Genomic DNA, 23,647 nt, shown 5'->3' on the forward strand with positions numbered 1-23,647 from the left:
TGTCCATCATCGGAGCAGCCCCTCACTGGAGCACCACTGAGCAGATATGATTTGGGTCATGGTTTATTCTCAGGACAGCCATGACTCTGAGGCGGTAGTGTTTGTTTCAGAGGTGTGGCTTGGGTTTTAAACACTTCACTGTCACTTCTGAGTTGAAAAAACAAGTCAAAAACCTTCTCCAACAGCCAATGGGAAGCGAACTGCATCCTGTCTCATCCAGCACCATCTGCAAGTGCCTTCACATCCGCAGTGTTTGTTCTGTTTGAATGGAACTCTAGTGGGTTCTCCCTTTCGGTGAGGTTCTTTAGGAACCTGAGATCACACTCAGGTCTGAGAGTGTTTGAGTGAAGTAGTCTCGATCTGCTTCCAAGATAACTCGGGTGTGAAAGAGATTTGACTCGGCTGCAAAAAAGCGAATCAGCCATTTGTACCTGATAACAGTGTTTACTTATGCTAACGCTAATACTGTAATGCTAAGGCAGTAGTAGGGATACTTGGGAATACGACTAATACTAGGGAAGCCATGGTTAGAGAAGCAGGTTTGGGACCAAAATGTCGCCGGTTCGATTCCCTGGACCAGCAGGAATGGCTGAAGTGCATTTGAGAAAGGCACCGAACCCCCAACTACTCCCCAGACTGCTCTGGGTGTGTTGTACATCACTCTGGATAAAAGTGTCGGCTAAATGGCTGTAATGTAATGGTGGCTCAGTAGTTAAGGCTCTGGATTACTGCTCTGAATGTCATCGGTTCAAGCCCCACCACTGTTGGGCCCTTAAAGTGCATATCACGGGTAAATTCAGGAGCAAGATCAATGTAATTCTCCTATTTTATATTAAACTTTGGTCAAATATCTGTCGCATTTTGTGCAATTTTTTTTACCTTGCGCAATACCAGAAAAATTCAGTTGAAATCAAGCCATTTGAAGCGAATTGGTCCGCCTATGAAAAAACTTGGCATTTGGATTTCCCGGCAAACATTGATTTTCGTGACGTCGCGTGCGGGACGCCTCCCTCTGAATCCTACGTCAGCGCTGGTTTGTTTGAGAAAACAACCTGGTGGTTTTCTGCAAATTTCTTCAACGTTATCACGTAATTATTAAAATGGTTAACAGATGTATCGTAGGAGGGTGTAGCAACACCAATCTTGATGGGATCAGTACTCATCGTTTCCCAAAAGACCGGACAATGAGAGAGAAATGGGAGCGCTTGGTCTACACAGGCTGTGCACTGAAACCGTGCAAAGCTCGCGCAGCCTGCTGGCGCTTCCGCAGGTGACGTCACGAACCTGGCTCCAGACTCCCTTGGGATTTTTCCAGACATGTTTTGTTATTTTATTTTTTTCTGCTGTAGACAGATGGCCTTGTGCAAAATTACCCTTCTGGATGAGTGTGTAAAGGGACATACTTTCATATAAAAAAAACCCACTAAATCAGTCCAGAATATGCCCTTTAACCCTCTCTGCTCCAGGATCACTGTCGTGTACCTCCTTGTTGATAAGAGTGTGCCTGTAACATAATGTGACCAAACTCGTTATATAATGAGTGGAAGAAGAAATTAGGCAGCGTAGTTAGCAAAATAAAACTCACAAATCTAGCAAGCAGAAGACAAAACTGGTGAAAGAGTGAGAAAAGTGAAATTAAGCAAGTGAAATAAAAACCTTGCGACCAGAAGAAAAAACTAGCAAATGAAAAACAAAACTAGTGAGCAAAATTAGCCAGCAGAAGACACAAAGACGTGGTGAATCGAAGATAAACATTGCAGGAATAAAACGAACGCTAATGAGGAAAACACAATGCTAGCAAGCGGAATTCACCTTAGCCTAAAGGATAAACACTAATACATCATTACACAAGCCAAGCGCCAACCGTTCGACATGCTAGATAGTTGTTGTTGTTGTTGTTGTTTTAAGGCATGCTAGGCTAATCAGACATCTTAGCCTCCAAGGGAAAAATAAAGAAAGAAACCCTTACAAAAAAGAAGTTTATTCAAGTGTGCGTCTAGTATACTTCTTTTAAACTAAAAATAAGAGTGGATGCTTTCAGTTTACTTTTTATTTACTTATCAGAGATATACTTAATAAAGTTATACATAAGTATACTTGGCTTATACTGAAAAGTATATAGAAAAGTCGAAGTATATTAAGCTTATACTTAAAATTTTGATCAAGATATACTTAACAAAAGTGTAATAAAGTATTAAAATAATTGTGCCTTATGTTTAAGTGGGGTGGCACGGTGGTGTAGTGGTTAGCGCTGTCGCCTCACAGCAAGAAGGTCCTGGGTTCGAGCCCTGGGGCCGGCGAGGGCCTTTCTGTGAGGAGTTTGCATGTTCTCCCCATGTCCGCGTGGGTTTCCTCCGGGTGCTCCGGTTTCCCCCACAGTCCAAAGACATGCAGGTTAGGTTAACTGGTGACTCTAAATTGAGCGTAGGTGTGAATGTGAGTGTGAATGGTTGTCTGTGTCTATGTGTCAGCCCTGTGATGACCTGGCGACTTGTCCAGGGTGTACCCCGCCCTTTCACCCGTAGTCAGCTGGGATAGGCTCCAGCTTGCCTGCGACCCTGTAGAACAGGATAAAGTGTCTAGAGATAATGAGATGAGATGTTTAAGTGGACTTGCCCTGGAGTTGTGCTTCAGCATTGTTGACGCTGAGGTATGTCTGTGGTTCCATATAAGTTTTTTTTTTTTTAATTTCTCTGAGTGGGATAATAATTTTTTATTATTACTTCTTTTTCTTTAGAGCTTGGATGTCAATTTCAGTCATCATTGCATACTTTAGCATTTAATACAACGTTGTTTAAATTTAGATTTTTGAAGAAAATGAACATGTTCTTAATCCTGAGTGTCTGTTGTTATTTTGTGAATTCTTACCTTTATAACTTCATTGTAACTTCAGGCACAAAACACTTAAGTTGTCTCCTGGTAGTGTGCATGAGGTAAGGGTTCGGGCTAGAAAACCAATAGTATACCTAGAAGGGTAATTGCACTATACTTTAAAACTAAAAAGTGGACTAGATGTATATAACCAGTAACTACAACCCCGATTCCAAAAAAGTTGGGACAAAGTACAAATTGTAAATAAAAATGGAATGCAATAATTTACAAATCTCAAAAACTGATATTGTATTCACAATAGAACATAGACAACATATCAAATGTCGAAAGTGAGACATTTTGAAATTTCATGCCAAATATTGGCTCATTTGAAATTTCATGACAGCAACACATCTCAAAAAAGTTGGGACAGGGGCAATAAGAGGCTGGAAAAGTTAAAGGTACAAAAAAGGAACAGCTGGAGGAACAAATTGCAACTCATTAGGTCAATTGGCAATAGGTCATTAACATGACTGGGTATAAAAAAGAGCATCTTGGAGTGGCAGCGGCTCTCAGAAGTAAAGATGGGAAGAGGATCACCAATCCCCCTAATTCTGCGCCGACAAATAGTGGAGCAATATCAGAAAGGAGTTCGACAGTGTACAATTGCAAAGAGTTTGAACATATCATCATCTACAGTGCATAATATCATCAAAAGATTCAGAGAATCTGGAAGAATCTCTGTGCGTAAGGGTCAAGGCCGGAAAACCATACTGGGTGCCCGTGATCTTCGGGCCCTTAGACGGCACTGCATCACATACAGGCATGCTTCTGTATTGGAAATCACAAAATGGGCTCAGGAATATTTCCAGAGAACATTATCTGTGAACACAATTCACCGTGCCATCCGCCGTTGCCAGCTAAAACTCTATAGTTCAAAGAAGAAGCCGTATCTAAACACGATCCAGAAGCGCAGACGTCTTCTCTGGGCCAAGGCTCATTTAAAATGGACTGTGGCAAAGTGGAAAACTGTTCTGTGGTCAGACGAATCAAAATTTGAAGTTCTTTATGGAAATCAGGGACGCCGTGCCATTCGGACTAAAGAGGAGAAGGACGACCCAAGTTGTTATCAGCGCTCAGTTCAGAAGCCTGCATCTCTGATGGTATGGGGTTGCATTAGTGCGTGTGGCATGGGCAGCTTACACATCTGGAAAGACACCATCAGTGCTGAAAGGTATATCCAGGTTCTAGAGCAACATATGCTCCCATCCAGACGACGTCTCTTTCAGGGAAGACCTTGCATTTTCCAACATGACAATGCCAAACCACATACTGCATCAATTACAGCATCATGGCTGCGTAGAAGAAGGGTCCGGGTACTGAACTGGCCAGCCTGCAGTCCAGATCTTTCACCCATAGAAAACATTTGGCGCATCATAAAACGGAAGATACGACAAAAAAGACCTAAGACAGTTGAGCAACTAGAATCCTACATTAGACAAGAATGGGTTAACATTCCTATCCCTAAACTTGAGCAACTTGTCTCCTCAGTCCCCAGACGTTTACAGACTGTTGTAAAGAGAAAAGGGGATGTCTCACAGTGGGAAACATGGCCTTGTCCCAACTTTTTTGAGATGTGTTGTTGTCATGAAATGTAAAATCACCTAATTTTTCTCTTAAAATGATACATTTTCTCAGTTTAAACATTTGATATGTCATCTATGTTCCATTCTGAATAAAATATGGAATTTTGAAACTTCCAAATCATTGCATTCCGTTTTTATTTACAATTTGTACTTTGTCCCAACTTTTTTGGAATCGGGGTTGTAATAATATATTTCCAATATGCTATAAAGTATACTTTTATAAACTAAAAAGTGGACTAGAAGTATAAAACAAGTAAACTCATAGTATATTTCCAGTATACTATGAAGTATGCTTTTGTAAACTAAAGTATACAAGTATAGAACTAGTAAACTATTAGTATATAAGTTTACTTGTGGTTTACTTGCAGTACAAAATAAAAAATACCAGTTGTATACTCAGAGTTTACTTCTTTTAGATTTAAAGTCTACTTTTTATGACCAATGTAGTCCCAAGAAGTATTAGATTAGTTTACTTACAAGTACACTGTAAGCACATTGATATCATTATTCTTGGTACACAAAAATATACTTTAACTTTACTTAAGTATACTTAATAAAATGAACTTGAAGTATACTTCTTTTTGTTAAGGGAAGCCAAAAACTTTAAAAAGTTTAATCTGTATCGAATCTCTGTTTACTGTTTCTGAGAATTGAACAGGAGTGAAAATGAGAAAATGTCAGCATGAAAATAAAAGTGCTCAGGTTTTGGTGATTACCGGCAGCCGGTGGTGACGGTGGGAGGAGGGGGGCAGCTGGGTCGATGGCGAGAGAAAGAGAGGGAGATGAATCAGAGGGACAGATGGGTAATTATGGACTGAGGAATTGCTTCTCCAAGGAAATCCGCTGATTGACAGGAGTGACATTCAGAATGGCTCCTGATTTCCAGCTGTAAGAGAGAGATGTGTGTGTGTGTGTGTGTGTGTGTGTGTGTGTGTGTGTGTGTGTGTGTGTGTGTGTGTGTGTGGTTCTGCCTTTCTTTTTAAATCCAAGGATGGACATGACGGCGCCACGGGCTGAAAACAAACCCTGCTGCTTTTGGGTTGTTGCTTCTTATTTGTTTTTTTTCTTTACTTCCGATTTAAATTCAGCAGAAACGATTTACATTACGGAATCTTTCTCAGTAATTCTGTATAAAACTGATTTTCAGATGAAGGAGAACAGATTGTCAGGTCCATTTCATCACCACAGCCGTGTTCTCAGCCTGCTTTCTTCTACAGTAGAGTCAGTTTTTACATCAAGGATACCTTGATGTCGGTAAAACTGAAGTTATTCCTTTTTCTCTTAAGCAAGAAATACGTTTAAAATGGAATCTTTAGCGTCAGGAGAAAACCGAGTGACAAACAGATCTCCGTTTGTGATCGTGAGCAGCAGATCAAGCGAGCTAGTGAAAGACAAACCTAGCATGCGCAAGACAAAGTTAGCAACCTAGCAAGAAGTTTTCTAGATAAAAGCAGGGTTCCTACGCAGTATGGAAAGGTATGGAATTTGATTTTAGTATTTTCCAGGTCTGGAAAAGTATGGAAAATGGAAATTAGGGTATGGAGAAATATTTGTGTTTCCAGACCTTTGCCGCTACAATAGTAAAATGAAGCTCAACATTCCGACATTCAGTTGAATTTTGCCAAAGAACTGTGTTGAAATGCGGAGGGAGGCAAACGGGTGTTCTGTTGTACTGGCATGCGCGCCGCCACACACCCTGAACCTGCTTGCTTCTTGCAAGACTTTGGACAAGACGCAGAAAAAAAACCCTGCTACAAAACGCCTCTTGAACACGCGTGAACACACATCGTAGCTCCAGTCAGTGTAAAATGCTTATGGCTTATTTGGCAGTGTTGCCAGAATTTGCTAGAAAAATAAGGCACATGGACCCTGAAAACAAGCGACCCAAGACAAAAAAAACTGCCAACAAAAATATGAAGGCTGTGTACGCAAACATACATATAAACTGAACAATGCTGTTATTACATTATTATTATAATTACATTACATTTAGTTGTCGCAAAGCCACTTATAGTTATTACAGGGTACAACATGGTTACAACCTGGAGCGATGTGGGGTTAAATGCCTTGCTCAAGGGCACTGCAGCCATTACATACTGGTTAGGGTGGCCACGTCTCGGCCACGTCTGCCATCTCTTGGTCTCATCTCATCTCATCTCATTATCTGTAGCCGCTTTATCCTTCTACAGGGTCGCAGGCAAGCTGGAGCCTATCCCAGCTGACTACGGGCGAAAGGCGGGGTACACCCTGGACAAGTCGCCAGGTCATCACAGGGCTGACACATAGACACAGACAACCATTCACACTCACATTCACACCTACGCTCAATTTAGAGTCACCAGTTAACCTAACCTGCATGTCTTTGGACTGTGGGGGAAACCGGAGCACCCGGAGGAAACCCACACGGACACGGGGAGAACATGCAAACTCCACACAGAAAGGCCCTCGCCGGCCACGGGGCTCGAACCCGGACCTTCTTGCTGTGAAGCGACAGCGCTAACCACTACACCACCGTGCCGCCCCCATCTCTTGGTATGTGGACAAAATGTGATCTACAGTGGAACTAACACAGGGCCTTCATAAAACACAATAGTAAATACAAAAAATGCCATAATGACTGTTTTCAAATTAGAAGCTTCAGTAAACTTGTGTGCGCACAACATACAGGGTGTCCCGAAAAAATGTATACACACTTTGAATCATTGTGAAGTAGGTGTTTATTCAAATTCATTTCATTTTCAAGGTGTAATAGAATTTACAGACATCACTTTATTGTTTTATCACTGCCTCTAACTGATGTTTATAGTCTACGCTATGAGACCTGCAACAGTCACTGAAAGTGAATGTCCAAAAATACCAAGAGAATTGAATGTGATTTGCAGTCACTACGTTTACATGCACATAGAGAGAATCGAATTTCTGCCGTTGCTCGACTGAAATCGAAGTTCAAAATGCCATGTATACACCTTAATTCGGCTGAAATTGAACCGAACTTGATTTCTCGGAATCGAGCTACACGACCTAGTTTATGCGATTTCTGCCGAGCTACTTTGTGCATGTAAACCCTATTGAGCTAGTTGTCGAGCTACTTCCGGAAGTGACGAGTGACGAGACCACAAGCGGGAAACACAACAGCCTCGGTCGGCATGACAACAGTAGTAGCGAGCAGCAGAAGAGGTCAGGAGGAACAAACGAAGAAGAGAAAATGGCGATATAGAGCTCTCTGAAGTGTGGGTGGAGCACAGAGGACGGCAGGACAAAGCTTCTGGTACTAATAGGCTTTTTATTGTCAGACTTTTCAGTTTAACAGCCTACTTTTATTCTTGAGAGAAAAACACACACACACACCCTCCTAGAACTGCCACCTTATTGTGGTGGAGGGGTTTGTGTGCTTGAATGATCCTAGGAGCTATGTTGTCATGACCTATGGTCATGAGCTTTGGGTAATGACAGAAAGAACAAGATCGCGGATACAAGCGGCTGAAATGAGTTTCCTTCGCAGGGTGGCTGGGCGCTCCCTTAGAGATAGGGTGAGAAGCACAGTCACTCGGGAGGAGCTCGGAGCAGAGCCGCTGCTCCTCCACATCGAGAGGAACCAGCTGAGGTGGCTCGGGCATCTTTTTCGGATGCCTCCTGGACGCCTCCCTGGGGAGGTGTTCCAGGCATGTCCCCCCGGGAGAAGGCCCCGGGGAAGACCCAGGACACGTTGGAGGGACTATGTCTCTCGGCTGGCCTGGGAACGCCTCGGTGTTCTTCCCGAGGAGCTGGCCGAGGTGTCTGGGGAAAGGGAAGTTTGGGCTTCCATGCTTAGACTGCTGCCTCCGCGACCCAGCCCCGGATAAGCGGAAGAAGACGAGACGAGACGAGACACACACACACATGCGCGTGCGCTGTGTTCTAGTCCCGGGATGAGCTGTCCCCTCTGCTCTCCCTCTGCCTCCTTAAATAGGGCGCGGTTACTGGGAAGACACACAAACACAGGTTAATTACCGTCAGGTGTAGTGATTCTGCCACTCACCTTCCCTGGCTCCGCCCTCCTGTCGCAGACCGACGCTTGACCACGCCCCCACTGCCACAGGCAAGCAGAAACGTGCACTTCTGGAGCAATGAGGAGACAGAGTTCATGCTCATTCAGCTTAAGGAGTTGAATATATTAAAATTCATGGACGGGAGAAAAACGCGCAATGGAGAACACGGAACTGATAACTTTGTTTACACTCTTGAATAGCTCTTCTTCATGACGACAACCGGAAGTGTACCAACACAATGGGGTGTGTAGCGCCACCTGTGGCTCGGGTGCACAATGCACCTCACACAATAGCCCGATTTCATTGTGTGCATGTACGATTGGATTTCTCTGGCACCCTGCTGGGACCTTCAGCTCGATTACCGACAGCAGCTCAATTTGGATGTGCATGTAAACTTATATATAGTCAGCAGTGACTGGACCAGAATGGATGTCAGTTTGAGAACAGGTGGCGACTAAATAATAAAATGTCTGTAAATTCTATTACTCTTTGAAAATTACATGGATTTTAATAAACACATACAGTACTTTACAGTGATTAAAAGTGTGTATACATTTTTTTTCGGGACATCCTGTATGTGCTTGACGTTTTAATGTCTTGAAGTGTGCATCAGATACGTGTGCGTCAGAGTGGCATCCTGTATTTTGTGTAATGTGTATATATATATATATTTATGACAAAAACAGGGCACTGATACAAATTTTAGGCCAAGCTAAATATGGTATGCATTTTGGTGGTATGTCATAATGTGAGTACCTGTTTGATTTTCAAGTAATTCTTTTAAATACATGAGTAGTTGTTTGTTCGCTGAAGTCTCCAAACCTGAGAATTTGAGTATAGTCTGGAATTTTACATTTGAAAATGTGTGGGAACCCTGTAAAAGTAGCAAGCAAAATACAAACTTATCAAGTGGAAGAAAAACCCTAGAGAGCAGAAGACGAACATAAGAAACAGAAATAAAACCTAGCAAAGGAAATAAAGTGAGCGAGCAAAAGAAAAACCCTGTGAGTGAATGAAAAAATTATAAATGGAAAGCAAAACTAGCAAGCCGAGACAAACCTAGCATGATAATTTAGAAAGAAAGAAAGAAACTTAGGGTGTTTTCACACCTGGTCCCCTTTAAAGGAACCAGACTCAGTCCTCTTTAATAAGTGGACCAAAAAGTGGACCAACAGAAAAAGAACTCAGTTCTTTTTGTGTTCACACTGTGAATTTATTACAAAGAGGACTGGGTTCTCTTTCTGGTCCAGTTAAGCTTTGATGGGGCCTCAGTCCTCTTTCTGTTCACACCAGGTCCTCTAGAGCCCTCAGACCCCCAGTGCACGGAATTCTGGGTAATTTTCTCTTGAATCAAAATGTCTGCTGCCATGCTTGCCCTGCTGTATTCTTTGATCAAAATAGTGCGGATTAAGGAAAATAAATTTATTATATGAGTGATTCCACGCTTATGGGTACTGAAATGGGGAACTTATTTTTAAAAATTCACCTAAAACCATTTCTTTTTTTTACCATCAGGTCACAAAACATGTAATCTTTAATGAATGATATGTTAAAAGATAACTTTAATTTTCTGAGATGTAATAAAAACATATTTATATGCCAAAGTCAGAACGTAACAGAAGTGTTGTGGACATATAGATTCTCAATTTTAACAATGTAGAATTACTTTTTGAAACATAGGAAGGCGATGTTTTAGCAAATATAATTAATAAACATGTGTAGTAGAATAAACATACACATTCTTTCAATAAGATTAACATGGTATATAGCTAGATTGTAATTAATTTGTAACAGACGCGAGATGGACAATCGTAACAGAAGTAATGTAACAGACATCATTTTGGAACTCATAGGCTTGACTTTGGCATATAAATATGTTTTTATTACATCTCAGAAAATTAAAGTTATCTTTTAACATATCATTCATTAAAGATTACATGTTTTGTGACCTGATGGTAAAAAAAGAAATGGTTTTAGGTGAATAAGTTCATGTCCCCATTTCAGTACCCATAAGCGTGGAATCACTCATATATATATATATATATATAATATTAATTAATATATATCTCATCTCATTATCTGTAGCCGCTTTATCCTTCTACAGGGTCGCAGGCAAGCTGGAGCCTATCCCAGCTGACTACGGGCGAAAGGCGGGGTACACCCTGGACAAGTCGCCAGGTCATCACAGGGCTGACACATAGACACAGACAACCATTCACACTCACATTCACACCTACGGTCAATTTAGAGTCACCAGTTAACCTAACCTGCATGTCTTTGGACTGTGGGGGAAACCGGAGCACCCGGAGGAAACCCACGCGGACACGGGGAGAACATGCAAACTCCGCACAGAAAGGCCCTCGCCGGCCCCGGGGCTCGAACCCAGGACCTTCTTGCTGTGAGGCGACAGCGCTAACCACTACACCACCGTGCCGCCCCATTAATATATATATATATATATATATATATATATATATATATATATATATAATTTTAATATATTTATATATATTTTTATATTTATATATATATATTTATATAAATAAATAAATACATTATATAGTTATATTATTGTGGCCGACTCATCAGTCAGTAATTACGTTCAGAGAACTGTAAAGCGGCTGTGGTAAGTTCCAAAAGGAAGTTGAGTTTCCCTGCTACAGTCACGTGACCAACTACGGCAAACGAAGAAGGTTAAACTACAGTGAAAAAGGCGAAGTGAACCCGGTGCGCTTTTTGTTCACAATGCGCAGATTAGGCGAACCGTACCGTTGATTTTTAGCGAACCATACTGAGACCACCTCCTGAGGTGGTCTCAGTTCGGTTCGCTTTAAAGGGGTCTGGGTACGGTTGGAGTGTTCACATATGCACAAAAAATGCTGTCATCGATCTGAGTTCGGTGAGATGGCTGAAAGGGACCAAGTGTGAAAACACCCTTACTGACGGGAAAACGAAGCTAGTGAACAGAAGACGAAACTAGCGTGCTAAAGAAACGAAAGCTAGCAAAAGGAGAGGAAAATGCGAGCAGGCCGAGTTAAACCCAGGGTTTTTCGACACATTTTTAATTAACTTCATTTCTTTCATGTTCAGTGTGGAACCATCACTGGTGCAAACACCTTTTTTGCCCCGTACCATTCCCTCAGAGAGCTGCTACAGAATTAGCCTAATATTCTCGCCCAATTATTTTTACGCTCTGACTCGAGCAGGTCTGAAATTCCTCATCAGCTCCCCTGCGGAATCTGTTTTAATGTTCTAAACAGCATTATCAGGAGAGCAGCCTGAGTGCACCAGCACCGTCTCTTCCCTCATCCATCACGGGGCCGATGCCGAGATCCAGGCACTGCCACGTTACTTTAGACCATCGCTCACTGTTTTTCCTCGCAGAAGAGCTCACATCGATTTTGTCAACAGTGCATTGATTTTTCTTTTTTCTCCACCTCTTTCTCTTCTTGCAAGAGCTGTCTGAGGAAAACACTAGCAAAGCTCATCCTCCAGAGACCACACTAACTTATTTTCCTCATGACAAAAAATATATCAAGCTTCTAAAATTGGAGAAAAAAAAAAAAAAAAGTTTCTACCTCAAAGCACCAAAAACTTTTCAGCCTATTCTGTCGGGTCTGATGCTGCGAGGTCATCATGTCTTATATTGTCTGGTCACAGCACGGTACTTTTGAGTCCTGGATTGTGATTGTAATTCCTGTAGTATAAAAGGAAAGGAGCTGAATGCTGGACGTGAACAGAAGCTCTTGAGAGAAGGTTCAGTGGGACTGACACAAAAATGCTCAGAATTGTTCTAAGTGTATCATGGCAGCAAAAACTCATAAATAATGCATTATACAAATATCTACCACCCCTGAGTGAAACCATCCGTGAGCACAGATTGAGATTTTCAGGTGACTCTTGGAGAAAAAAGTGACCCGGTGCTGTGGGAGCCGACGCATGGAAGGAGAAGTAGTGGCAGACCAAGAAAAAAACCACATTAATCAGCTCTGAAAAGATACAACTATGAACAGGAGAAATTTGATGAAAGCGATGGAAGATAGGAAATCATGGAGGCAGTGAGTCAATGATCAGTTCCGAGCTCGCTCGCTTTGGTAGGTAGGTACAGTGGTGCTTGAAAGTTTGTGAACCCTTTAGGATTTTCTCTATTTCTGCATAAATATGACCTAAAACATCATCAGATTTTCACACAAGTCCTTAAAGTAGATAAGGAGAACCCAGTTAAACAAATGAGACAAAACTATTATACTTGCTCATTTATTTATTGAAAAATGATCCAATATTACATATCTGTGAGTGGCAAAAGTATGTGAACCTCTAGGATTAGCAGTGAATTTGAAGGTGAAATTAGAGTCAGGTGTTTTCAATCAATGGGATGACAATCAGGTGTGAGTGGGCACCCTGTTTTATTTAAAGAACAGGGATCTATCAAAGTCTGATCTTCACAACACATGTTTGTGGAAGTGTATCATGGCACGAACAAAGGAGATTTCTGAGGACCTCAGAAAAAGCGTTGTTGACGTTCATCAGGCTGGACAAGGTTACAAAACCATCTCTAAAGAGTTTGGACTCCACCAATCCACAGTCAGACAGATTGTGTACAAATGGAGGAAATTCAAGACCATTGTTACCCTCCCCAGGAGTGGTCGACCAACAAAGATCACTCCAAGTGCAAGGCATGTAATAGTCAGCGAGGTCACAAAGGACTCCAGGGTAACTTTTAAGTAACTGAAGGCCTCTCTCACATTGGCTTATGTTAATATTCATGAGTCCACCATCAGGAGAACACTGAACAACAATGGTGTGCATGGCAGGGTTGCAAGGAGAAAGCCACTGCTCTCCAAAAACAACATTGCTGCTTGTCTGCAGTTTGCTAAAGATCATGTAGACAAGCCAGAAGGCTATTGTAAAAATGTTTTGTGGATGGATGAGACCAAAATAGAACTTTTTGGTTTAAATGAGGAGCATTATGTTTGGAGAAAGGAAAACACTGCATTCCAGCATAAGAACCTTATCCCATCTGTGAAACATGGTGGTGGTAGTATCATGGTTTGGACCTGTTTTGCTGCATCTGGGCCAGGACGGCTTGCCATCATTGATGGAACAATGAATTCTGAATTATACCAGCGAATTCTAAAGGAAAATGTCAGGATATCTGTCCATGAACTGAATCTCAAGAGAAGGTGGGTCATGCAGCAAGACAACGACCCTAAGCACACAAGTCGTTCTACCAAAGAATGGTTAAAGAAGAATAAAGTGAATGTTTTGGAATGGCCAAGTCAAAGTCCTGACCTTAATCCAATGGAAATGTTGTGGAAGGACCTGAAGCGAGCAGTTCATGTGAGGAAACCCACCAACATCCCAGAGTTGAAGCTGTTCTGTACGGAGGAACGGGCTAAAATTCCTCCAAGCCGGTGTGCAGGACTGATCAACAGTTACCGCAAACGTTTAGTTGCAGTTATTGCTGCACAAGGGGGTCACACCAGATACTGAAAGCAAAGCTTCACATACTTTTGCCACTCACAGATATGTAATATTGGATCATTTTCCTCAATAAATAAATGACCAAGTATAATATTTTTGTCTCATTTGTTTAACTGTGTTCTCTTTATCTACTTTTAGGACTTGTGTGAAAATCTGATGATGTTTTAGGTCATATTTATGTAGAAATATAGAAAATTCTAAAAGGTTCACAGACTTTCAAGCACCACTGTCAGTATAAAAGGAATAAAACTCTTGGGAATGTGCAGTTATTGGAAAATAATCAACTTCAGGGTGTTAGCATGAACTCCACTTCATCACACCACACCATCACTCAGGATCTTACTGGAGCAGTAACACACACGGAGGGTTATTCCTCTGAACCGTGTGTCTTTCAGTGTCTCCAACCACAAACAGACCATCTTGCACTTTCTACCCCTCTGATGTGCATCACTTCAAAAAGAAGGGGTGAAATTTGGCAGGTTTGTTTGTAGAAACTTGTACTATCCATTTTGTCTAAAGATGGTGCCTTGATCATTAGGTGCTTGGTGTTTTTAGATCAGAAGGTGTAATTACTGTACGCTTCTCTAACAGGATTTTTCTTACACAGAAAATCTTGCCTGATTAATTCCAGCACACGAGGAGGCGTGTTTCGAGTGTCTACAGCATGTTGGGCCATGTAACACGGCTGGTTTTAGCTCAGACGTGTCTCCTGCGGCTGGCAGGAGGCTGTTAGTCCTGTCTCTGTGCAGAGGAGGACAGCAGCGTGTCTTCGCCTGTCAGCACAAGCTAAAGCTGTAAGCTGTATTTAGTCAAAGATGGATTCTGAAAAGTGTTTACTTCCTGTCTGGAGTCGATGGTTCTATTGTTTCGCTGATGAGGGATGCAGAAAAGCAGAACTTTCTCTCCTGTTTGGGCTTCATTCTTGCCTCAGTGACATTCTTGGATATTTTCTTTCCTCAAGAGGAAAGACTCATTTAGGACAAACACATCTGTCACTGATTAAATAAACCCTCCACTGCTGGTGATTGGCACAATAGTGTCAGGATCCTGAAACAGTTCTTCCTGACCAAGGTAGAATGCCACCATTTGTTATTCTCACTAAATTGGCCGAAGACTCTCACTCGAGTGTTTAAACGTCTCTGTTCATGTCGAGATCATTAAGTGGCCCCTGTCTAGACAGCAGCGTCTTCTCTTTTTATTGATCAAAGTGCTGTTAGCGGCAGGTAGAACACCGCTTCGTCTCTGACTCAGTAAGGATGCTGCATTACAAAGTACAAATAATGCAGCTCAGGAAAATGCTCTTAAAGAAAATAATGCAGAGTGGTATTGGTATACTGCTTACAAATTTATAATGGCAGCTATCTTGGTTAAAATGCAAGGCACTTAATCCTAACACTATTCCAAACAAACCCAATTAAGTAAGCAAATAAAGCAGCCCAAGAAGGAACCAAAATAAAACATGTTGGCTCAGGCTCCAGTGCTACTCACTTAACAGAAGTGCTTATTTTAGTGGACATTATGGTACTGATCCTAATGGGTACAGCTATGTATATGAGACCAAGCTAAACTTTATTCAAAAATAAATGTGTGATTCATTATGGAAGCCATTTTTCCTCAGGTACCATTACTAGGTGCCAAGTTGAAATGCTCATGCATGTGAAAATTAGTCTACTCATCCTCATGAGTACGGCTCTATTAGACCCAAGCTAAACTTTACCCCCAAATACCCAATGTATATCATTATGGCAGCCATTTTGACTCCAGTGTTAGTCACGTAACGCTAAGGCCTGTGGTGGTCTTATTACTTATTCAGATGTGTGATACCTGATTAACTAATTTTGTGGACTAGAATTAAACTTTACATTAAATAAGGTTTTAAAAAAAAGCAAATGTTATTAGCTAAATGCTACCAACAAAGGGAGTCATTCATATGTTCCTGGGTTCCACGTTCCAAGAACCCTACAGTACTACAACAAAAAAATTCAGAGAAAGAAAATATGACTTTGAGAACAAGGAACCCTGAGAATGTAGGACCATGGAAAGCTGAGCTTGGATAAAATAATGCTGTGGGAGCATATGGCCCTGCAAAGATAAACTGTAAGGGTTCATTTTTTAATAGCATAGGACTATGGGACCGAGAACAGAATTTTGAGAACAAAGGATTCAGGGTGTGTAGGTCCTGGGGACACTCAAATGTGGGAACAGAATCCTGAGAACTTAGTGGCCTGAAAACATACATAATTATACAAAAAACATAGGTAATCATAGAGGCCTGGAAACAAAGAAAGTTAGGAACAGGACCCTGATAATCTTGTGTCCTGGGGACAGAATCCTGAGAATCTCGTGGCCTGGGAACATAGGACCTTCTGATCATAGAACCCTGGTAACATAGGAACCTGGGGACAGAATGCTGATAATTTAGTGGCCTGGGGACAGAACCTTGAGAATCTAGTGGCCTGTGAACATCGGACCTTCTGATCATAGAACCTTGACAACATAGGAACCTGGGAACAGGACCCTGATAATCTAGTGGCCTGGGGACAGAACCTTGAGAATCTAGTGGCCTGGGAACAGGACCTTCTGATCATAGAACCCTGGTAACATAGGAACCTGGGAACAGGACCCTGATAATCTAGTGGCCTGTGGACAGAACCCCAAGAATATAGTGGCCTGGGATCAGGACTTTCTGATAATAGAACCCTGACAACATAGGAAGCTGGAAACAGGACCCTGATAATCTAGTGGCCTGGGGACAGAACCCCAAGAATATAGTGGCCTGGGAACATAGGACCTTCTGAACATAGAACCCTGACAACATAGGAACCTGGGAACAGGACCTTGATAATCTAGTGGCCTGGGGACAGAGTCTTGAGAATATAGTGGCCTGGGGACAGAACCCCAAGAATATAGTGGCCTGGGAACATAGGACCTTCTGAACATAGAACCCTGAGAACATAGGAACCTGGGAACAGAATCCTGAGAGTCTAGTGGACTGGGAACATACAGCCCTGGGTATTCTGGAAATGTAGTTCCTGGGGATATCAGAATGTCTGAACTTGATCCTGAGACCCTTGTGGCCTTGAAACTTGGACTCTGAGACCCTCATGGCCTCTGAACTTGATTCTGAGACCCTAGTGGTCTGGGAACAACCCTGTGAACATCAGAAACAAGACTATGAGAATATTGTGGCCTGAAAACATGGGTAATTGGAAACATAGAGGCCTGGGAACATAGGAACTTGTCAGCAGAACTCTGAGAAACTAGCAGTCTTGGACCATAGGACCCTAGAATGAAACTTCTGAACACAGATCCCTGGTAAATTAGGAACTTAGGAATAGGATCCTAAGATCTAGGAACCTAGTGGACTGGGAACATAGGAAGTAGTGAACATTGAGTGCTGGGTACATAGGAACTTGGGAACAGGACCCTGAGAAGATAATGTTTATTTTAAACATAGGATCGTGGAAATACAACCCTGAAAATCTCATGGTTATACTTGAGAGCAGAAGCCTGAGAACCTCATAGACTCAGATCCTTGTGGACTGAGAACACAGATGGTCTTCCATCCAATACTAACATTTTTTTTTTCCATTGCAGTGCCAACATGGGCCATTGTGGCCATTGCATTCGTGGCTGTGGTTCTTGTCGTATCCTGCTGCTTCTGCATCTGCAAAAAATGGATATTCAAGAAGAAGAACAAGAAAAAGGGCAAGGACAAGGGCAAGAACGCCATCAACATGAAGGATGTGATAGACGGAGCCAAGACGGAGGTAAACACACTTTCGAACCACTGTGCATCCAGCTTTGCCTTGTTTTAATCAGTGGAGAACGCATGAGGACACTGATGCTGAATTTATTCTAGCATTTTCTATCACTCACATGCATTTTAATGCTATTTGGCTAAAAGTGTTGATATTAAATCTGCACTGATTGATAAAATAAAATGTCTGTTAATGCTGTTGCTTGACTGCTGACTTTACAGGATTGAAAACCTGGCATGGTAAATGGCACAAAAGCATAACAAGCCTTGCTTTCTGTTAGCGAAACATATACATTTTTAAGTTCTGTACATTCCTGTTTGGTTTTATTTCCTTGTTTTTTTTTGTAGTGCTGCATATTGTTGTTGTTATTATATTTATTATATTTATTATTATTGCTAAACTATGAAATGGGATCAACCCAGAGAAATGACAGTAGCTAATTAATGCTGGGGAGTGAGAGCAATAACGAGGCTCACCCCCTTTTTTAACAACGCACCCACAAATTATAGCACAAATTGTAACAGCGGCACTCTGACCTCGCTTTGCATACTAATTGACATATAGCACACACTGTGACACACTTTTAAATGAATAATTGCCAAAGTTGCCTTAATTTGCCGTGTGAGGAGTTGGAAGGCCGGAAGCAGTTTAATTCCTATTTGCAATTGAAGACATACACTTTTAAAGTAGTTTTAGAATTTGAAAATCACCTTTGCATGTAACGATGAAAACTAATATTTGTAGTATATTACAAAAAAAAATCACTAAAAATGTTTATCCGTAATGATTTTATAGAGGATTTTCTGCGATAGCCCACGAGCAAAAAATTGCGCCGCGATCACGTGACCGATGACGTAGTAAATTGACAAGCTAGACAGCTCACTTCCTGTACATACTGTGACTGTGAGTGACAATTCGCGGATCTACGGATTATTTCCACTGTATACGATGGTAAAAAAGTGTGTCGCGTACGGCTGTTCTAAAACCAACAAAGACGGAGTATCTCTGCATCAGTTCCCTGATCCTGATAAGAATAATGGATACGATCTCGCTGAGTGGAACCGGCAAGTAAAGCAGACGAGGGCAGACTGGCGAGGACCACTCGGTCGGTATGGTACTCCTGCTTGGAATTCCGCTGCGTTATGTTCAGACCACTTCACGCCTGAGAGTTTTGAGCCAAAAAACTCTGTTGCCGTTGCCTTGGGATACAAAAAGAAAGGGATTTTTAAGGCCTAGGAGAGTAGGCCCTAGCCAAAAATGTCATTGTCTGAGTCACGCGAGCTATTATTTCACATAGGCCTAAAGGCCTACCATGTATACGTTATTACCACTACCAGTCTCCATCCATCATAATCTAGCCTATTATACATACAAACAAACAGCACTCACTCACAGCAGGACACTGTTTCTACCGACTTTAGATCGTGTTGGCACACTTATAACGCGTCCATTGTTTCAAAATACGATATTAATAGAGGCAGTTGGCATTCGATGTGTCCGTATAGTATATTGTCGGATGTAACAGTGAATTTGTTGACGTTTCAACCCACGAAAATTGACAGCTGCAGTCATTTCCGTGTTGTTGGAAAGGCCGCTTGAACGCCATCGGTTCGCCCCAAATATACTGCCGATCACGACGCACATTTCGGCCCAGACCTCTGATTTAGTAGAAAAAATGTTGTGCATCGACTCACCTCGACTGGAACACGATTCACTTTCGTCTTCAGACGCAATTTTGTCTGAATAATCGCTGTCTGATTCACTCATTTCGCTTGTGTTTATACTGGATGCTGCCATCCTGGTCAATTTACTACGTCATCGGTCACGTGACTCCCGACTGGGATTTCCAGGAAATGCTTCCCAGAAGCTCGGTTTTGTCGCTCAAATACACCCCTTTGATGGGGAAATTTTTTATTTTAATTTGCATACATTGAATATATACCCTTATACTACATTTTCATCAATAGTGGGTTCTAAAATTCTAGAACTACTTTAAAGTCACACACACACAAACACACACACGGAAATAAAACGTGAACACTTGCATTATTAGCGTTAAACCTCTATTTGTCAAGGAAACTAAACAAGATTCTGGGGATATGGAATCCTTGGAACGTAAATACAGGAATTTGCCGATTTAGGTCTTTGGGAATATCGGATTTGATTTGGGGAATTTAATGCTTTTTAAATTTAGTGCAAGAACGGCTGATTTGGGGAGTTTAGGACTTTCACTAAGGGGAGGTCGTGTTAGAGACGTTCTTGAACACACCCGACATTGCGTTCCATCATTAGTGCTAATCTTCACTCATATCCTTCACGACAGTAGCGTGTGATAAAAAGAGCTTTGAGTTTCTGATTGGTCATTTCTCCCGGTACGCCCATACACATGTGTTTGCCCTGTGTGTTTGTGCGGTGTGTTTTAATTTGTGTTTCTTCCTTCTATGTCCTTCCTTATCTGTGTTTTGATGACTTTTCGGGATTGGCACTGGCGGTAGGTTCCTAATTGCTGTTGGATCTTCTTTAGCCTGCTGCGATGATGTTGTTTAGCCTCTTGACTTAAAGCCTTAGAGAGAAATGTGTAATACTGCACACTGTACATGTCTATCTACACTATATATGTGTGTAACGCTGGGTATGCACATATATATGTATAACTATACACACAGGAATGAATATAAAGCACTTGGGTTTCGCTTGGACAAGGCTGAACCACATTGATTTCTCATTATTTATTTTGTGACCGAATGTTTTGAGCTGGTGCGTTTTGTAGTCACAGTCCCTCGTTTCACCCGCTTGAACTTTCGACTCTGACAACACGTCCAGCGGGAGATGACCGCGCGACTCATTATCCGTACAAATTATGCAAAAAGCTTTTTCACAATGACTGGCATGATCTTTGAATCCTCGAGATACTCTTTTGAAAATCGTACTTCTTTCTCGAGGCTTTCAAAAGGTCAAGGAGATCACAGAAGATAGCAGATAATCAGGCAGGACTTTAAAAATACATATTTTATACCATTTCATTAAGTAACAATGAACAACTTTCACCAGATTTGTGTTGATTTGGCCGATGCTTTTATCCAAAGCACCAATCCAAACTAAAAGTCCCTGTTTCCTTTACCTGAAATGTATTCTTTCACCCAGACATGTTTTACTTTACGTCTCGACTGGAACTACGAGGCTCGATAGTTCCGGGGTTGCAAAAAGTCGCCACACAGGAACAGGAAGTAAAATTAACCATTCACCATTTCTGGAAGAAATACACCTGAAGAAAATTCCTGAGTTTAAAGAGTTAAAGCTCCTCCTCACTCTATCTGATAGTCCTGGGATTTGAACCATCTGGTTACTAACATAGAATCTTATACACTCACTGGCCACTTTATTAGGAACACCCCTCCATCCACCTGCTGTTTTCTGCCGTTCTCTTCTCAGCCGATCCCTCGACATCAAATCATGCAGATACAAATCAAGAGCTTCAGTTAATGTTCAAACATCAGAACGGGAAAAATTGTGATCTCAATTTTTGTGCGCCTTTCTTTGGCCCAATCCCAATTCTAATTTCTACCCCTACCCCTCCCCCTTCCCCTCCCCCTTCCCCTTGGCCCTTCCCCTTGAAACTGAGCTACAAGGGATAGGGCTTGAAATTCAACTCTTACGTATTGGGATAGCCCTTCAACGATCGCATACGTCATCGCGTACCTCCGTCAGCGTTTACGTTAGCAAAACGCGACCAAATGCGTCATTGGCTGCGACCAGCCGCTACAGTCAGAGCCAGAACCAGAAATCTCTGCTGGCAGGGTGTGATTTGTTAACTAACACCACTGAATGGGATATCTTTGGCGCTTCGTGCACCACATCCGACAGAATGAGGTGTCAGAACACTCATGTAAACAATAAAAGCGAGAATAACAGAACAAAACGTACGCAGTCAAGCAACCGAAAACAATACTCACTCCCAAAGCTTTTTAGCAGCAGCTTGGATTTCAGAAATCGCTGCTCATTCTCAGCTCGAAAGCGAATCAAGCGGCGTGTTTCCTCTGGATAACAACTTAAAACACGTAAATAATGGAGAAAATACATTTATGACAATCTTTCGCCGCGGGAACCGCCATCTTTCTGAAATCCGCATGAAATCTCGCTGAAATCCGCATGGCATTGTGGGAAATCACTCAAACCCCTTCGTTCGGAGTCAGCTCCAGGAAAATCTCCGTTTGGAGGGGTACAGAAGCCCTACCCCTTCCCCTACCCCTCCGCGTTAACTGGGATTGGGATACCCCTACCCCTTCACGTGAACGCGCAAAATGGAGGGGAAGGGCCAAGGGGTTGGTCCAAGGGGTGAAATGGGATTCGGCCTTTCTTTCTTTCTTTCTTTCTTTCTTTCTTTCTTTCGCTGTGGCACGGGTGTCGGTTTGAGCCAGATGAGTATTTTTGGTGTGAGTATTTCAGAAGCTGCTGATCTCCTCCTGGGGTTTTCACACACAACAGTCTCTAGAGTTTACACAGAATGGTGCGGAAAACAAAAAACATCACCGAGCGAGCGAGCGACAGTTCTGTGGGTGGAAAGTAAGCAAACGCCTTGTTGATAAGAGAGGCTCAGAGATCAGAAAATGGACAGATTCGAGGTGGTTGGAGCTTTTTTGCCAGGAAGGAAGGGTATAGTAACTCATATAATCACTCTTTACACTCGTGGTGAGCAGAAAAGCATCTCAGCATGCAATAGCAGAAAGAAGAACACATTGGGTTCCATCCTGCAGCCAAGAACAGGGATCTTAGAATCAACAGCAACAAGTTCCTATTAAAGTGGCCGGGGAGCGTATTGCGTCAGTATTTTGACACGAGTTAAAATCTCACATGATTGGATATCCAGTTTGCAAACTTCTTTACTAGTCGGAAGTGAGCCGATCAAGATTTTCCTTGTCTTATGAAAAAATCACAAACAGGAAATCAATTTGCTAAGCAACGCGGTGTGAACCACGAAAACTAACACAAAACGTATAAAAATTGCAGCTCGATGATCCGAGCATGATGTGTTGAAGGAAAATCTTAATTAGCTGTGAAGGTCAAACCTGAAGAACAGAAATCAATTTTGTTCAGCCTTTTGCTCTCACAAAATATTAACCTGACAACTGACAGGACAGGCCCCATGTTCGTTACCAGCCCTTTGTTTGTTTGTTTGTTTGTTTGTTTGTTTTCTTTTTATTTACCACTTCCTACGAGCATGATGCAAAGGGTTCAGGGGTCACTGAGAGAACCTGTTTTGGGGAACGAGAATGCCGTGCATGCTTTACTGACAAATCTAGCCTCAGATAGAGATGTATCCTCCACTGAATGAGAGTCTGAGCACGTTTGAGCCCTCACACGCCTCACAGACGAGCCAGAAGTGAACGAACTCACACTTAACACCACACTCCACATCCCTTCTTCTGATTTATTTTCCATGCCTGAAACATTCACGAGAAAGATTCCGATCTGCTTCTGAGAAGCTCGATTTTCCCAAAATGCTTGCGCCCCCCATTACGCTCATCCTCTCTGCAAATCATTTGATGATTGGTGATCAGGACGACACTGTCGAGGCAACCAGACAGTGCTGATGGGGCTGTGATGGGGGTCCACGGTTTGGGGTTGAACTCCATCACCAAGCATGTCGTAGTGTTGATCACTGTGGTGTTTTTAGTGCTCGATCCCTGTAAAAGAGGTTTATACAGGAGACGATGGCTTGGCGGCTCAGCTTCAGGAAATGGGGCCGAGCGGACTGACTCTTGGTGGATGTCTCCTTCAGGCTCTGAAGGACGAAGACGAAGTGGAGACCGGACTCTCGGAGGGTGAAAAGGAAGCCGAGCCTAAGGAGCAAGAAAAACTGGGCAAATTACAATACTCACTGGATTACAATTTCACAGAGAACACGGTAAGAATCTGG

At 42.2% G+C, this 23,647-nt stretch overlaps 1 protein-coding gene across 2 annotated transcripts in view; it reads left to right on the forward strand.

The window, feature by feature from the left end:
* Positions 1 to 23,647, forward strand: part of syt1a (synaptotagmin Ia) — a 183,920-nt gene that overhangs the window by 102,801 nt on the left and 57,472 nt on the right. Inside the window, exons 3-4 of one of the 2 annotated variants that reach the window (XM_060903782.1) lie at positions 17,567 to 17,739; positions 23,510 to 23,635. In XM_060903782.1, coding sequence (XP_060759765.1) covers positions 17,567 to 17,739; positions 23,510 to 23,635 — 299 coding nt within the window. The remainder of the gene's footprint in view (positions 1 to 17,566; positions 17,740 to 23,509; positions 23,636 to 23,647) is intronic. The other variant, XM_060903783.1, reaches the window with a different exon arrangement.

The sequence above is a fragment of the Neoarius graeffei genome, chromosome 21 (assembly GCF_027579695.1).
Source record: "Neoarius graeffei isolate fNeoGra1 chromosome 21, fNeoGra1.pri, whole genome shotgun sequence".
NCBI lineage: Eukaryota > Metazoa > Chordata > Actinopteri > Siluriformes > Ariidae > Neoarius > Neoarius graeffei.